Source organism: Miniopterus natalensis, chromosome 9 (assembly GCF_054644295.1).
Source record: "Miniopterus natalensis isolate mMinNat1 chromosome 9, mMinNat1.hap1, whole genome shotgun sequence".
In the NCBI taxonomy this organism is placed as follows: domain Eukaryota; kingdom Metazoa; phylum Chordata; class Mammalia; order Chiroptera; family Miniopteridae; genus Miniopterus; species Miniopterus natalensis.
The window spans coordinates 29,658,472-29,676,167 of NC_142089.1; the positions used below are offsets into that span (position 1 = coordinate 29,658,472).

General features: G+C 34.0%; 1 protein-coding gene across 1 annotated transcript in view; it reads right to left on the reverse strand.

Annotated features, from left to right (window-relative positions):
* Nucleotides 1–17,696, reverse strand: part of FAF1 (Fas associated factor 1) — a 276,569-nt gene that overhangs the window by 200,614 nt on the left and 58,259 nt on the right. Inside the window, exons 3-4 of the mRNA XM_016214169.2 lie at nucleotides 16,653–16,699; nucleotides 9,443–9,660 (exon numbers count right to left, since the gene is read on the reverse strand). Of these exons, the coding sequence (XP_016069655.1) occupies nucleotides 9,443–9,660; nucleotides 16,653–16,699 (265 nt within the window). The remainder of the gene's footprint in view (nucleotides 1–9,442; nucleotides 9,661–16,652; nucleotides 16,700–17,696) is intronic.

The window sequence follows — 17,696 nt, forward strand, 5'->3', positions numbered from 1 at the left end:
TTTAAACATCATAAGCCAGCAGCCCCTACAAATTCTTGTTTCAAATATGAAAGCTATTCTTTTGAGAAAAAAATCAGATTAAGATTTTGTATCAGAGGAGGAACATTAGATTTTCAGGGCTAGAAAGAACCCATCTCAGAGGCTGTTTAACACCCCTTTGGGATATGATTAACCCAAGAATGAGTAGTGACTTAATGGCAAAAACTACAAGGCAATGCTCCATTGTTTTTCCCTCTATAACATTCTAATCTCACAGATTCAAAGATGCAACCCCTGCATATCTTGCTGCTCAAATACACAAATTTAATAAAAAATAACATTAAGGTAACACCTGTAATTATTTAAAAATCATAAATACAGCCATGCTCCATGGAACAACATAGCAGTCAACAATGAACTGCAAATACTATGATGGTCCCATAATATTATAATGAAGCTGAAAAATTCCTATCACCTACTGACGATGTAGCCATCATAACGTCACACATAACATCACCCTTGTGGTGACAATGGTGTAAACAAACCTACTGCACTGTTAGTCATATAAAAGTGTATCACATATAATGATATACAGTAAATAATAGTTGATAATGATAATAAATGACTGTTACTTATGATTTATTATACTACATTTTTATCATTATTTTAGAGCAGGGGTAGGGAACCTTTTTTCTGCCAAGGGCCATACAAAATTATCAATTTAAAAATTAGCTATGAAGAAAGCTCCTAGATTTACTGAATTATGAGTCCCGCCTGCAGTTGCCTTGGCAGGACAAGAGGAAATGATTTTGTGGGCTGTATATGGCCCACGGGGTGGAAATTCCCCATCCGTTTTAGAGTGTCCTGCTTCTACTTATAGCAAGTTTGCTGCCCTAGCCGGTTTGGCTCAATAATTAGAGCATCGGCCCACGGACTGAAGGGTCTCGAGTTAAATTTCAGCCAAGGACATGTACCTCGGTTGCAGGCTGGATCCCCGGCCCCAGTCAGGCTGAATTTGTGGTTCAGAAACTCTGTTTATTCATCTTTGAAACAGGAATAATAATGTCTGTCTCACAGTTGTTGTAAGAGTTGTATAGAAACTGTGAATTGTATAGGAACAGTGAGTACAGTGGTTAGTGTATAGCAAATAGTGTGTGTGTGTGTGTGTGTGTGTGTGTGTGAATAAATGAATGAATGAGTGAATGAACAGATAAATGCCCTTTATTTCCACATATTTCTCCCACCTCCTAAACAAATATAGACCATGGAGTCCTGAGATAAGAACTGTCTTACTTATGTATACCCCAAGAACTTAGCATAATTTTAAGCCCAAAGTAATAAACAAACATCTATAATGAAATGACCTATTCTGATTTTACAAAAATCTTTGGAATTTACTTCCTAATTTTCAGCAGTAATTGCTAAATATAAGACCTTGGGAACGTAACGTGCTATTTACTATTATAGCCATTGCTATATATGTTTATTCCTTTTAAAAAAGAAAAGGCTATTTTAGAATCTTTCAAAGTAAGAATCAAAAATTATGGGGAAGTATCAAAGAAAGAGGAAACTGAAAGATAAATGGCGGAAAGATGTTAAAAAACATTAGTCTAGGTTCTGATCTTCATTGCCTTGCTTTAAAGATAAGACAACAAAGGTGACCTGAGGGATAAAAGTAGTTGAGAGAACAATAGCTTTAAACAAAGTGAAGTTTAAAGGCTTTCTATAAAACAGCAATCTTAAACTATAAACAAAACTGATAATAGCAGGGAATTAAGAATGAGGAAAGGGGGAAATACTCATTTTGTTCTTTATATATTTCTCTATTAAAAAATTTTTTTACTTCAAGTACATATTTTAAAATGAAACATTTTAAAGAAACAGTTCTAACATATAAATAAAAATAAACTATACACATTAAGATCACAGTTTGAGATGCTTAGATTTTAAAATGATTTTATATGTAATTTGGGGAGTACATAATTGTTGGCATAGAAGCAACAGACACTTGTAAATGGACCAAAGAACAACGTTACTAATGCACAACATTTGCTGTCTTTCCTCCCCAAAAAACAAGCTATGCTTGTCTTTTCATACTCCCAACATCTATACAAAGTAAGTAAGATTGCTACTCTTTCCTTCTTTTCACATGTACTAATAACAAAAACCAACTACTTATATAGCACTTACTATTCATAAAGGGCTGCCTAAGGCACAGGAAGTTTAAGGCATGTGCCAAGAATTACATAATCTGAATTGCAGAATCAAAACCAGAAACTAAGTTTACAGATTCAAGACAAAATTTCATTTGAAATATCCTGAACTACTTTTTCAAGCTCAAAATACACTTGCTAAATGAAATGTCTTAACTATTTCCATACTCAAGATGATTCTTTTAAACTAAAATGGTACACAATATAATAAAGGTAGTATTCAGAAATCAGATTAAAAACAGAAGAAAAAAAAATAAGGCAAATGGTTCAACTAATAACAGACTTATTTTTCTGCTATAGTCCAGAAATGGAACTAAGGTTGTGCTGAATAAACCCAGCAAAAGTAGGTTTAGAGACAGCACTGATTCAACTAACTATCGGACAAATACGTTTGCTAGATTAAATCAAATCCATTGCTAGATCTTATAGTTAAAATACACAATAATTCCTACCCTCAATATCACACTAGTCATTTCATAGATGAACCAATGATTTAAAATAATTTTTAAAATTTATTCAAGATTAAAAAAAACCAACAGAAGAATTTTGTAATAAAATGAAACTGTAGTTAACAAAGAGGACACTAAAAACATTAACAGACCAATACAATTGCCACTAGGTGTCACTCTGATATAGTTCTTGGCTGTCTTTAGGCTTGCTTTTATACTTTGTCTTCCTAGTCTTTCCAACAACATGGAAAACTGGACTATCTTATTTAGCATCTCTGCATTTTTATATTTATACATACACAGAAAAATTAGTATTTATCCAGTTCCTTAATTAACAGTACGATGATCTATATTTATAAACTAACAATTATATTACAGGTCACATAAACTATGAGTGTATTTTTTAAATTTCCTATGGTAGATGAATTAATATACATGTAAATACATACATATGCTCATTTATTGAGCCATTTATTTTCTCAACAGGTACTGCTTGGTGCCCAAACATTCTTTCTTTTTAATTTAAATTTATTTTATAATCTCTGATAGTACTGTAATATCTGGTTCCTGTCTATCTAAATTCCTAAAAACTCAAATAGCACAGCATTGAAAAACTCATGGAAGAGGTCAATAGATCTGACATCTATATATCTTGTCATAAGGAGATAAGGAGAGCCAGGCATAAATGCAAACTGCTATGTAGCAAATTTCCTGTTTGCAGTCATTGTACAGCTTATATTGAATTATTTTCTTATGGAAAGTATTCAGGCTTTTATATTTGACTCAAAAATAAAGTAATATTTGTTTTTCTTCTTTGCCAAAAATACAATACAATAAATAAAAATAAAAAGATCACCCTTGGGGGGGTTGGATGTCTTAAAATTCATTTTATTTTATTATTATTATTATTTTAAAATATATCTTTATTGATTTCAGAGACAGGAAGGGAGAGGGAGAGAGACAGATAGAAACATCAATGATGAGAGAGTCATTGATCAGCTGCCTCCTGCATGTCCCCTACTGGGGATATCAAGTTCGTAACCCGGGCATGTGCCCTGACCTCGGTCTCCTGGATCCTAGGTCTCTGCTCAACCACTGAGCAAAGCCTGGCCGGGCAAAATCCTTTTTAAAAGTCTACACGACTTTTTATGGAATCAGAGGAGATGAATCAACTTAACTATGTCCATGGAGGTGAAGAAAGGCTTCAGAAGGGGAAATATTTACATGAAATATTCAAAGATGACTATTAGTTTTCTAGAAAACTAAAACAGGAAAAGGCAAATAAAACAGAATATAGGAAACAGAGAACCAATGAAAAATATATGAGGAGATTTATACTCTAGAAAGATCACTATCGGGCAATTATGTAAAATACAAGGACAAAGAACTGAAAAAAATGAAGATTAAACAGGAGTTATTTTAATAATTCATGAATGAAATTAATTCATGAACTATAACAGAGAGGTTCAAAATAAAGGAGATTCAAGTGATACTGTGATAAAAACCACAGATCTTAATCAAATGCAATAAAAGGAGTAAAAGAAAAAATTTCCATCAAGTCCCAAATATCCCTGAGTAGACCTTCCGTGGTGATGCACATCAACAAACAAAGAAGGTATATGACATGATTCTCTGATTGGCATGTAATTATAATAAGAGAATATAATCCAGAACAAATAAAAAGTTTGAAACAGGAGAAGCAGGAGAAGGTGCAGAGTATATAATAACAATATCTGATTTATAATTCATTTTGATTCAAATTTCATTTATAATATATTTATAACTATTTTAACTGTTTATGTTTTTTTAAACAGAATGATGACTGCTTCTACTCTACCATACTTGGGTTTTTACAGTGAATTACAAAGCCAATATGCATTAAAATAGTACCAGAGTCATGTTCTCCAATTTCAGATAGAATTAAAATACAATGTTAACATATATAATCCATTGAAGCCAGTGTTTCTGATCACAGCCCTTGAAATGAGTAGGGCATTTCACTAAAACTGAGTAAACCAATAAAAAAGCAGTTCAAATTATTAAAATATTCATGAACTTCCACCATATGCAAACAAAAAAAACACAGGTCACTTTGAAATGAAACACCATTAACAGCTCAGCCACATGCAACATAATAGCAGTTAAAATGTATTTAATATAAGACTGCATTCCAGTTTGTTTAAAACGATAAAAATCTGAGATAATTTTAAGATTTAAAAAGAAAAAGTGTGATATTTGAGTTCTTTGCCTCATGATAATAAAATATTCATCACAAAGCTAATAAGGTAAAGGCCTAGTAACTTCCTACTAAGGAGTCTCCTAATACACCAAGGATGTATTAGTAATATTACTGAAAATCCATATGTGCAATAAGCATGGTCGATTCTGACTAAATACTAGTGAAAAGGTAAAAAAAAAATTTTCAAATATCAGTAGATGGGTTTTGGTGATTTTGAAAATACAAAATTCATTTTAAATATCAACAAAAAGATATAAACTATAAAAAAAGAACCAAACAAAAATTTTAGAGCTAAAGATTACAATAATTTAATTGAATATTTCTCTAAAGGGGTTCAACAACAGAACTGATCAACTAGAATACAGAATCTGTAAACTTGAAGACATGTCATTTGAAATTATCCATTCAGAGGAGAAAAAAGAAAGAAGCGTGAAAAAGAGTGAAGAAAGCCTAAAGGACTTAACGGGACACCATTAAAGAGCTGATATGTGCATTATCGGAGTCGCAGAAGAGAAAAGAAAGAAAGGGGCAGAAAACTTATTTGAAGAAATAATGGACCAACACTTCCCAAATCTGAGAAAGAAAACAGACATACAGTTTCATGAAACACAAAAGATTTCAAAAGGATGAGCCCTAAGAAGTCCACACCAAAACACTTTAAAATCAAATTGTCAAATTAAAGGACAAAAAGAAATTTGAAAGCAGCAACAGAAGAGTTTATCACATACAGGAAGCCTCCACAAGACTATCAACAGATCTCTCAGCAGAAACCTTGAAGACCACAAAGCAGTAGGATGAGATATTCAAAATGCTGAAAGACAGAAAAATGTGAAACAAGAATACTATGTCTAGGAAAACTGTCCTTTAACATTAAGGAGAAATAAAGACTTTACCAAATAAACAAAAGCTGAGAGAATGCATCAACACTAGACCTGCCTTATAAGAAATGCTTTTAAGTACTTCAAGATGCAACGCTATGCCTGCCTTATAAGAAATCCTTATAAGTATTTCAAATTGCAACAAAAGAACACCAGACAGCAACACAGGAGTATTAAGTAGGCTGGTAAAGGTAAATATATAAACAACTTCCAAATCCTATAGGCGAATACAAAATACTGTAATGGTGGTGTTTAAATCACTTAATTTGGTATAGAAGTTAAAAGACAAATGTATAAAAATAAATATAGCTAAAAAATATGTCAATGGATACAAAATATAAAGAGTTGTAACTTGTGGCTGCAATAAAAAAGGGGCTGGGAGTATGAAACTAGAGTTTTGTATATATATAATTGAAGTTACTGAGTTAAAATAAATTATTATAACTTTATAAAACTATCTCTGTTCGCAGATGATATAATTTTATACATATAAAACTAAAGAGTCCACAAAAACAAACAACAACAACCTATTAGAACTAATAAACAAATTTGGCAAAGTTGCAGGATACAAAATTAACATACAAAATTAGTTATGTTTCTATACACAAACAACAAATAATACAAAAAGGAAACTAAGAAAATAATCCTATGTATAATGGCATCAAGAAGAATAAAATAATAGAAATAAACTTAACCAAGGAGTCAAAAGACTTGCACAATGAAAACTCCAAAAACACTGCTGAAAGAAATTAAAGAAGAAATAAATAAATGGAAAGATTATCACATGTTCATGGATTCAGACTCAATACTGTTATCATATCCATACTACCCGAAGTGACCTAAGATTCAATGAGATCTCCATCAAATCCCAATGGCATTTTTTGCAAAAATAGGAAAAAAAGCACTAAATTTCATATGGAACCACAAAGGACCCTGAATAGTCAAAACAATCTTTGAGAAAAAAGAATGAAGCTGGAGGCCTCACATTTCCTGACTTCCAAAACATGTTACAAAGTAATCAAAACAGTATGGTACTGGCATAAAGATAGGCACATAAACCAATGGAATGGAATACAGAGCACAGAAATGAACCCACACATATAGGTCAAATGATCTTTGACAAAGATGCCAAGTCTACACAATGAGGAAAGGATCATTTCTTTTAACAAATCATGCAGAGAAAACTGTGTATCTACATGCAATAGAATGAAGTTGGACCTTTAGCTTACACTATACACAAAAATTAACTCAAAATGGATTAAAGATATAAATGTAAGACCTGAAACAAAATTCCCAGAAAAAGCTCCACAGCATTGGTCTTGGAAATGATGTCTTAGATTTGACACCAGAAGCATAAACAACAAAAGTAAAAATAGACAAGTGGGACTACTAAAAATCTGTAAAGCAAAGGAAGCAATCAACAGAATGAAAAAGGCAACATACAGAACAGGAGAAAATATATGCAAATCATATATGTGATAGGAATTAATATCCAAAACATATAAAAAACTCCTACAGTTCAATAGCAAAAAAGTAAACAACCCGATTTAAAAATGGGCAAAGGACCTGAATAGACATTTTTCCAAAGAATACATACAAATGACCAACAGGTAAATAAAAAATGTTCAACAATAGCAATCATCATGAAAATGCAAACTGAAACCAAAATGAGATATCATCTTCTACCTCTGAAAATGGCCATTATATTTAAAAACAAAATAAGATTCCAAGATGGCGGTGGATTAAGTGGAAGCTGCACTGACACTCTCCCAGGACCAAACTGGAATTACAACTAAAATATAGAAAAAACATCCTGAATAATCAACTGAAGACTAGCTAGAGAGGACCCTCATAACCAAGGACCTAAAGTGGAGACGACATAGAGACTGGTAGGAAGTGCAGAGGTGAGAGAGGGCTGGCCAGGCTCCCATAGGCAGCAGCTGAAGGTCCAGAGGGATATCTCAGCTGAGGGGTTTCCTACTGAGAACTCCGGGGTCTAAAAACAAAACAAAAACAACAACAAAAACTAAAAACCGGAAAACAAGTGTTTGCAAGGATGATAAGTTGGAACCCCTATGCACTATTGGTGGGAATGCAAAATGAAGCAGCCACTAAGGAAAAAGAGTACGGAAGTGCTTAAAAAAATTAAAAACAGAATTGACATGAGCCAGCAATCCCACTTCTGGGTATTTATCCAAAATAATGGAAAGCAGGGTCTCAAAAGAGTTCTGCAGTTCCATGTTCACTACAGCATTATTCACAATAGCCAAGAGATAGAAACAACCTAACTGTCCATCAACAGATGAATGGATAAAGAAAATGTGACATACACACAACAGAATATCATTCAGCCTTAAAAAAGGAGAAAATCCCATAATATACTACAATATATAAAACTTGAGGATATCATACTAAGAGAAATAAACCAGACACAGAAGGACAAATACTGTATGATTCCACTTATATGAGGCATTTAAAGTAATCAAACTTATAAAAGCAGAAAGTAGAATGATGGTTGCCAGAGGTTGGCCAAAGGGGAAAATGGAAAGTTGCTGTTCAGTGGATACAATGTTTCAGTTACTCAAGATGAAAAAGTTGTACAGATCGGCTGTACAACAATGTGCATGTAGTTAACAAAACTATACTATACACTTAAAAATTTTGTTAAGATTAGATTTCATATTATATGTTTTTTTAACCACAGTTTTTTAAAAAAGGGAATGTACAGGAGAATATTTGGGAGTACAGGGTGGGCATGGGGTGAAATGGTTGGAGTAGGAGAGGAATAAGGAATCCAGGCAGAAGGAGTAAGTATATAGGTCCTGAACCTATTCAAAAAAACTGAAGAAGTCCATTACAACTTAGGCATGATGAACGATGAGAGTGGTAATAGATGAAAATTAGAAATGTAGCAGGGACTTACAGCCATGTTAAATGATTGGAATTTTATCCTAAAAACAATGGAAAGTTTCTAAGTGGCTTTAAGTAAGGGAATAACAATCTGACTAGTGTTTGGGAATGATGATTCTTTTAATAGCCTTGCTTTTCTCTGTAATAAATTAATAAAATTAGGAAAGAATCTCCTCAAAAAGGAACAAAGACAAAAGTTCAGAAATATCCAGTATTTAGATTTAAGGCAAAACTACATTAAAATAGAAATTAATACAATTTCTCGTTCTACAACAAACATGGTTCAAATAATCTGAACCAAACATGAGCTCAACATAGCTTCTCTACAAATGGCAGGCATACACTTTGAGTTTCCTTTGAAAGAATAGTACTGAAGCATTTATCCAGCTGGCAGGGAAAAGCAATGATAAAAACACGCCTTATTTCTTCTCTCATAGTATGAAAAGTAAGTGAGCTTCAGCTCTCAAGTCCGATATGCAGTGTACCTAATAAGTATGGCATTTTTAAAGCTCCTAGAAGTTTGATTGGCATCTGTGCTAAAACAACATCATATACCATTCCACATATGTGGAACAAAAAAAAGTATTCTCAAACTTACCTCAACCTGAACACAGTATTTAAAAATACAGCACAATAATCTGTATGAGAAAATAGTTTCAATTTGCTTTTCCCCTCTTCTTGTTGGCAGTCAACTCAAAAGAAGAAAAATACAAACTGAATGTTTACCTAATAAACTGTTTATTTATGAAGGCTTTATGGTAGGAAAAACCTTACCAACAGTACAGCTGTCTTCAAGCACCACATCAACATTCCTGTCTCTGTACTCAACCCTGAAGTCCAGCATCCGAGGTTGCCTTTCTACAATTTGCCTAGATGGCATCACAGGTCGAAATGCGGAAGAGGAAGAGGGAGCAGGAGCTGGAGCTGGAGCTGGAGCGGGGTGGCTTGCTGGATCAAATACAGGTCGTGGTACAGTTTCACCTCCATAGTCACTAAAATATAGACATAAAAGAAGGATTGTCATCAACCAAATCAATACAGATTACTACTAAGGACCTGCTCCATACTTGGTTTGTGTTGTTCTTCCCACCAAATTTACCTACCTAGGCATCAAGGCCTAACCTTAAGTTCTACTTCTTCCACAAAATCTTTCCAAATGACTAAAGGCCGTATTATTCTCTGTCCCATCCTTGTGTGTTTTTTATGTCTCTCAGCAGTAGCATACATATCATTTAGCATTTAATTAGACTTTTGCCTTATGTTATGATGTTGGTGAAACATCATTTTAAACTCTGTACCTTCTTTACTCATTCTCAAATAATAAATCATTATTTGATTCATTACTTCTACTTTTCACAAACACTATTTTGAAACTTCACCTTCCTTAAACTTCCATTCTCCCCATCTCACTCTTTTTTATTTTATTTACTTTTTATTTTTTAATCCTCACCTGAGGATATTTTCCTCCATTGCTTTTCAGAGAGTGGAAGGGACAGAGAGAGAGAAACATTGATGCGAGACACACTGATTGGTTGCCTCCTGCACCCACCCTGAACCTGCAACCGAGGTACATGCCCTTGGCTAGAATCAAACCCGAGACCCTTCAGTACGCAGGTTGACGCTCTAACCACTGAGAAAAATGGCTAGGGCTCATTCCTCAGTCTTAAAAGGTGATTTTTTTTTTCCTACTTTGCAGAGAAAACATGCCATCAAGAGAAAATTCCCTTACCTTTCTGACATCAAATACATAAACTAACCCATGTATGTACACCCTTTATCTCTTCTTATAAAATAGAGAAGACATTGTTCTATCTGCAAAATCTAAAACCATCTTCTCATTAGCTTTACATTAAGGATGATTATCCCTTCCTTTCCAGTTCTTCAACATCTCCCCTTGGATTCTTCTCAAAAACATTTAAATATGTTCAAATATTTCCCTTCTTTAAAAATGAAATCTTGGTTCTAATAAAAATAATTATATTTGTAAGGATTAAATCAGATAGCGTGTATGACAAGTTTAGCACAATGCCTGGTATCTAGTAAGATCTCAAACTCAGTACTGTATATTCAAAGTTGTAAAGCATTAATGTTTCCCCAAGCCTGATCCTTCTCCAGTATTACTCATATCAGCTCCCACAGCCAGAAACCTCTGGCACTATCTTTGACCCCTTCTTCTCAACTTTTACATCTAATCAGCCCTTTCCAAGTCACCCTCCAAATATCTCTTAAATAAGTCATTCACCTTTCCCCTCAGAAGCTGTCACCGTACTCTAAGCCACAATCACTTTTTTATATGGACCAACGCAAAAGTGCCCTAACTAATCTCCCCTGCATTTCACTCCATACCACCACTAGACTGAAATTAAAGACAGAAATGTCTTCATATTATTTTCTTCCATACTCCCCTCTGTTCTTCATACAAATAAAGTGGCATACAAGATCCTCTATGATCTGAATTTATCTATCTTCTCAGTCCATCTTGTGTTATGCTATCTCTATCTCTCTATGCTAATATAGCCACAACAGCCTTTCACTTCTGTCTCACTTTGATCCTATTTCATGGGGGAACATACAGTATTCCTTCTAGGACTATTCTTTCCTTCCCATCCCATCCTCAAATTCCATGTTTTTTTCTAGCTAATTATATTATCCTTCATATCTCAGACTGAATGTTTATCAACTCAGAACATAAGTCACTATCTCAGACTGGTTCAAATTCCTCACCACTATCAATAACTATATATTTAGTTGTATAACTAATCATCTGACATTTAAGTCCCCACTAGAATGTAAGTTCCACCACAACAAGGCTGACATGTTTTTAATGGCCGTATTCTTTGCCCTGAGCTCAAGATTTTATATAAAGAAGGTACTCAAATATTTGATAAATAATGGGTAGAGAATAACAATTAAAGAATTTCGTTTTCTCTGACTTAATTTATCATATATTGTCACTTATTTCCCTCACTGGGAAAAGTGGAAATCAAAGGAACATATGTAATGCTTCCATTGAAACATATTTTATATATATCTTCCATCACCACCAGAACAAGCTCAGCCTAAAACATCTTTCTTCTCTCCCAAAATTTAAGGAAAAACAATAAGCTGGAAACCAGAATAGGAACAATAAAAAGAATGACCAAAACATGCCAAGTTAAGCACTGTACATACAATTAAGCAGGATAAAATATTTACATTTACTTCACAATATTGCTTTAATCATTGTTTATCAAATTATAGATTACATAACTGATTTAGTAAATGGTGATCTGTCTCTTAAAGAACAGAATGGAATGCAATGCAATGTAATGCAATTAATGGAACAGAATAGAAATGATCAGTATGTGTCACTTAATAATTAGGACAAAATATTGCTTCATAAAACTCTTATTCTGGTACATATTTGTATATGTGTATTTTAGATTACAAGTATTTCTCATTGTAGGTCATAGTCCAAAAAGTCTGAAAGTGACTAGGTTAGATCTCAGCAGAGTTCAGATACTATAGTAATCACTGATCTACAGACAAAAATCTACCCTTTCTTCCAATTATTCGATTCAAGGAAAGCAATCTTGGAAGGAAGACATGGGAACAGAGAAAACGTCCAAAGCAGGAAAGAACGCCACTGTTGGAATCCAAAGTGAGCCCCTAAGTATCTATGAACAGAATCTGTGCAATGACCATACTTCACATCTCTAAATTTTGTCACAGCTTCTCGGAAAGCAAGAAAAACAGCAAAAGTTAGTAGGCTGTTTATTGACTTAATTGTTTTCTTAACTCCAAATCCACCATTCTATTATCTATTCTGTGATGCTGGAGCTAGGATTCTGCAAATTTATACACAGGGTGAAGCAAAAGTAGGTTTACAGTTGTGATTATGCAAAATGGTTTGTATTATTATTTATTAACTACTGTATTATTTTCCATATGAACAACTGTAAACCTACTTTTGCCCCACTCTGCCTTTCCCTTTGGCATATTGTTTCCTGACAGATTCTTTGAATAGGGAATATCAGATAAAGTAATTAGGAAGAGAAGAGGAACAACTTCCTTCTTCCTGTGTGCATGCATTTCACTCAGCTCCACCCTGTAGCTTTGTCTCCTTTTTTTCAGCACTCTAATAACAACTTCTTGACATCTCCTCAGAGATACCAGTAGTAACTAGACAGTGTGCACTCCAGAGGTCATATCCTAAGCGCCAAGGGTTCCCTCTGAGCTTCAAAATTCTGTTAATCCCTTCTTCCCTAGATCTAAGAGTGGTAACTTCTTGAAGCACTTATTATATCCAGGTTACTTCAGTTTTACTTTTAGTGCTCTTTGTCTTCCACACCTATTTAACCAATCCTTCATTAAATCCCCTCTGTTGAAATACCCTAGTGTGGTTTCATTTTCTTGATAATGGAGGTGTCCCAGGAAACACAGGATTCAGGAACTGGCTTAATTATGTCCTTGACCTTCAATGTACTGCTGAGCACCTTGCCAGTGGAAAATGGGATACTAGTGATCCAAGACATAATAGGCATAATAATTAATTAAATTATCACTTGTAGTTAATTATAATTACATACTTCTGAAACAAGTGCCTCAGCGGAACAAGTGACAGTTTGACTTGACCATTATGGTGGTAATAATGACAACAAGGACTATGGGCTGGCTGCTTCTGACTCTAATGGAGAACCTACTGAAGAAAATGGCATATTTAGGGTTTTTAACTTTCAGTTCAAGTCTTGAAAAGAAAGCTACAGAGCTTTTAAAGTGTTTTTTTTAAAAGTTAAGGCAGTTTTGGAAGGAGTAGGACCTTAATATGTAAAATGGGGATACCTGAGTGGACTCAGATGGTTAGAATCTTGAACCCCTGGAATCCCTCTGAATTTGTTTTATAAGCAGAAACAGCTCCTCCTCCCATGACTGAAAAGGATAGTCCTCTTGACTGAAAACTGTCAATACTCTTCCTTACCTGAGACAGTTGCCTTGAAAGGGATACCTTTCCACCCTAGCTGGTTTGGCTCAGTGGGTAGAGGATCAGCCCAAGGACTGAAGAGTCTCAGGTTTGATTCCGGTCAAGGGCATGTACCTTGGCTGCAGGCTCGATACCCAGGTCGGGATGATTACGCAGAGCAACCAATCAATGTCTCTCTCACATCAATGTTTCTCTCTCTCTCTGTCTCTCCCCCTTCCTTCTACTCTCTCTCTAAAAAAAGGAAAAAATATCCTGCGGTGAGGATTAACAATAAAAAAAAAGAAAGGGATACCTTTTTTGGATATGAAAGATGTAGAAATATACATATACACACTTGGTGTTTATGACTGAATGAATGATTTACATTTGTGACAATATAAGTTACACACTTTATAAATATGTTTTATTAGCAGTATACTGTCTAATAAAATAAGCCTTGGAGGGTGAGGCAGAAGACTTGCTTATGTTCCCGACTCCATCAACATCAGGCTGTATCATCTGCGCCAAGTCACCTTATGCCTTATTCTCTCTACCTGTAAAATGAGGGACAATAATATCTGCCTTTACTTGCTTACAACTAAAATAATAACTGTAAAAACAAAGCTGTGGGAGAAAGCTGTTATATACACACATTAAATTTCAATTTTTTTACCCAAAGGAAAAAAATCTTAAGACAAAATTTGTGACATGACTGGCTTATTGACCTTGAAGAGGAGAGAGTGGTATAAAATAAAGAGCATGGCTTTTAAAAGGAAGCAATCCAGACTTCCCTACCTACTACGAATCTATGTAAACTCTCTAACCTTGAGTTTCCTCATCTACGATACATGAACACATTTATCTCTTAAGGTTTATAATGAGTATTAAATAAGGAAAAAGATGTTAATTACCTCTCAGAGTGAGTTAAGCATTAAAAAAAAAAGTTATTTCTTTGCCCTTAAACATTATGGGCACCTTAAAAACCATATTCCCACTTTCAAATTCGCACAAAATTCTGATTTCAAAAAAGTTATAAAGCAAAGGGATTGGGCTCTTTTCCCTCCAAAAATATTTTTTATAACTCTTTTTGGTAGCTCTTTTTTCTATTAAGGTATAAACTGACAAATTAAGAGTCTATTGTATTCACAAACTACATTCAACTTTACCACAAAAATCAAACATGCAAAACAAAGATCCTTTTAACTGCCGACATATACCATTCCCAGCATTGTGACTTCCATTTTCAGTGTTAAGCCTATGAGTAAGTACAAAGAGCCCTCTTTCATTTTCCTGTGGTCAGTAGCCATACAGAAGAATTTTCAGTTTTATTGAATTCACAGTGATTTCAAAGCTGAAGAAGAAAGGTTAGTAAGAAGGAAAACAGTTGAAGACTGTTACTAAATACAACTGACTTTCTTCTGAGGACATGATTCACTCCTTTAATTTAACAAGCAAACAAAAACAAAAACCCCCCCTGATGAAAGTTATACCCCAAATATCATAGAAACCTTACTATAAATCAATTCACAACTAAATCTCTACTTAATATATTAAGCAAAAAGTTTCATTGGCAACAAGAGAGATGGGATGTTTCCAGGGATGAGGGAATTTCTACAGGTCATTCACCCATAGCAAATACCATTAAATGTAAGATATATCCAGTATGCACTCAGAACCCAGCAGCTGAATCCACAAGGGTTCAGCAAGCAAAAATTTTGGCACAAAAAGCAGAATAACATTTACTCAAGAATAAAACTAGAGCCATATTTAGCAGGCTAAAACTTTCTAAACCAAGAAAAAAAAAAATGATCATGAAGGAGGCTCCTATAATCATCTGGTTTGCTTTCTAGACAAGGTTAGAATTGAATACTTTTGAACAAAACAAAACAAAAAAGATTAAAAAAAAAAAAAAAAGTAGCACAGGCTTTAGAAATCAGCTACATTTACTCTGGATGAAACTCTGACTTTTTTTTTTTTAAAGTAAAGGATAGGTCTGTTTATCATTGTTTTCACCTAAAAGCCATTAATCAAACGGTGGTAGTATAGGCACCAAACAGAATTTTGCTTCCTTTCTAAATATACACAGTTTCCTATAAGTACAGCACATTTTGCTGTTCCTGGTGAATTTTTTGATGTTTTTGCAACAGCACTTTTCTTCCTCTCCAAAACAACCTTATTCCTAGTCTGCTGTTTCTGTTTGCCTCATCTGCACTTAGCAGATCACGCTTCAATGACTTAGAAATCCCAGCCACCAAAACTCAAGCCAAAGTTTGAATAGAGAAGGGGGGGGAGTCAAGCAATTAAACTACACTTGGAAGGGAGAATGGTTTTACCTCCTATGACTTTATAGAGTGCTCTTTTAATTCAAAACCAGAGTCTCCAATTTTAAGGAGAGAAAAGTTATGAATGTATTTTTAATTAAAGAAGTTATTTTGTAACTATTATAGTTCTCTTGGCATCATCTTCCAATTTCACCTTCTGGCAATGACACAAAACCACGAAGACCATTCCATATGTCAATATTGGATTCTTCAGGTAAAGTAGTTCAGTGCTCTGGGAAGTTTCATTATTAAGGACTTACTGAAATTGTGGCAAGTTATCATGTACTTAATTTAAAAACCAAAAGAAAGGGAAAAAATAATGTAGTAAAACTGGAGATAAAGCCTGTATCGGTAGATGATAGCCACGCTCTGAGGCTATTGAACCATGTATTATTTTCTCACTACAATGGTTTAAACCAAGGATTCAGTTCCTTCATCTTTCACATTAGACAGGACCTTGAAAAGCTTTCTTAAAAATAAAATAAAACCACCTTTAAAAATTATATCACCCAACCTGAAATAACATTATATGGTTAAAAGTTGAGACTTTAGGAAATTAATATAACTAACAAAAATGTCTGAAAGAATAGTAACTATATTAAAATGAACTTATACACCAAAGATCAAATGCTCTATCAAAAAGTGAAACCAAAAAAAATTAACAAATGTCTTCTTTTTTGTTTTGCTAAATTCTCATCTTATCTTTAAGCACCGTATAACATACCTTTGTAGAATGCCATTTTCCTGGGGTATTACACCATTGATAGCTGCCTGCAAACAGAAAACAGAGAAGGCCATTTAAAGAAACAGAAAAATGTTCAGGAGTAGGTTGCAGTGGGGTGGTGAACATTATAAAGGAAAAGAACAGATTTTGAAAATTCTAAACAAAATACTAAATGTTTCCTTAATGATACAAAATATCATCTATTAAATATTTCTCTATTTCTCTATAACAAAACCTCATTTTAGAAAAATTTTAAAACATGTATATGGCATAATAATATCTCCAAATTCTGAGTCATAAAAAGCTTAATTCCACAGTCCTCATTCAAGCAAAACACCGACAAAACCAATGTTTAAGGATGTCAAAACAAGTAAAATCAGTACCTTTAAGTAATCTTTTTAATATTATTTTCTTCCTCAGGTGGAGAAAAACAAGATATAAAATCACAAATGAAAAACTCCAAAAAGAATTTTAAAAACTAGCTCAGGGAATTAAATTCATTCTTTCGCGTTATAATCATTATTCTTTTTGAAAAGAACATTTAAAAGGAAAAAACATAGGGGTAAAAGTTCGTTGACAAAAGCAACACCACGATTTCATCAGATCACAAAAGGAGGCAGGAGCATCACTGGGGAAGTTTCCCTATATAAAACATTCCTAAAATTGGTCCCTAAGCTAATAAGTCATCAATTACTTAGAACGTAGCACAAGTGCCATGGTCTGGATGTTTTTGAAAACTTCTAAGCAAGTAGGCTGTTACATGCTAGATTGCGGGCAGTTCACTGCAGGGTAACAGAGAAGATTGTCTGGAGGAAAATGATGTCCTACCCAACTTTGTCTTTGCATCATAACAACTTCTTCCCTCCCTTTCCCCATCTATATTCACATCAAAATGGATTTTTAAAAAACTAACATTTCAATGTTTTATCAGCTGTCTGGAAATCAACTGCCAAAAGGAGTTTGTGTATTTTGTGAAATATTAACTTAAATACTTGTCAAAGATGGGTCAAGTTTATAATGTTATACTGTTGAACGGAAATGAAG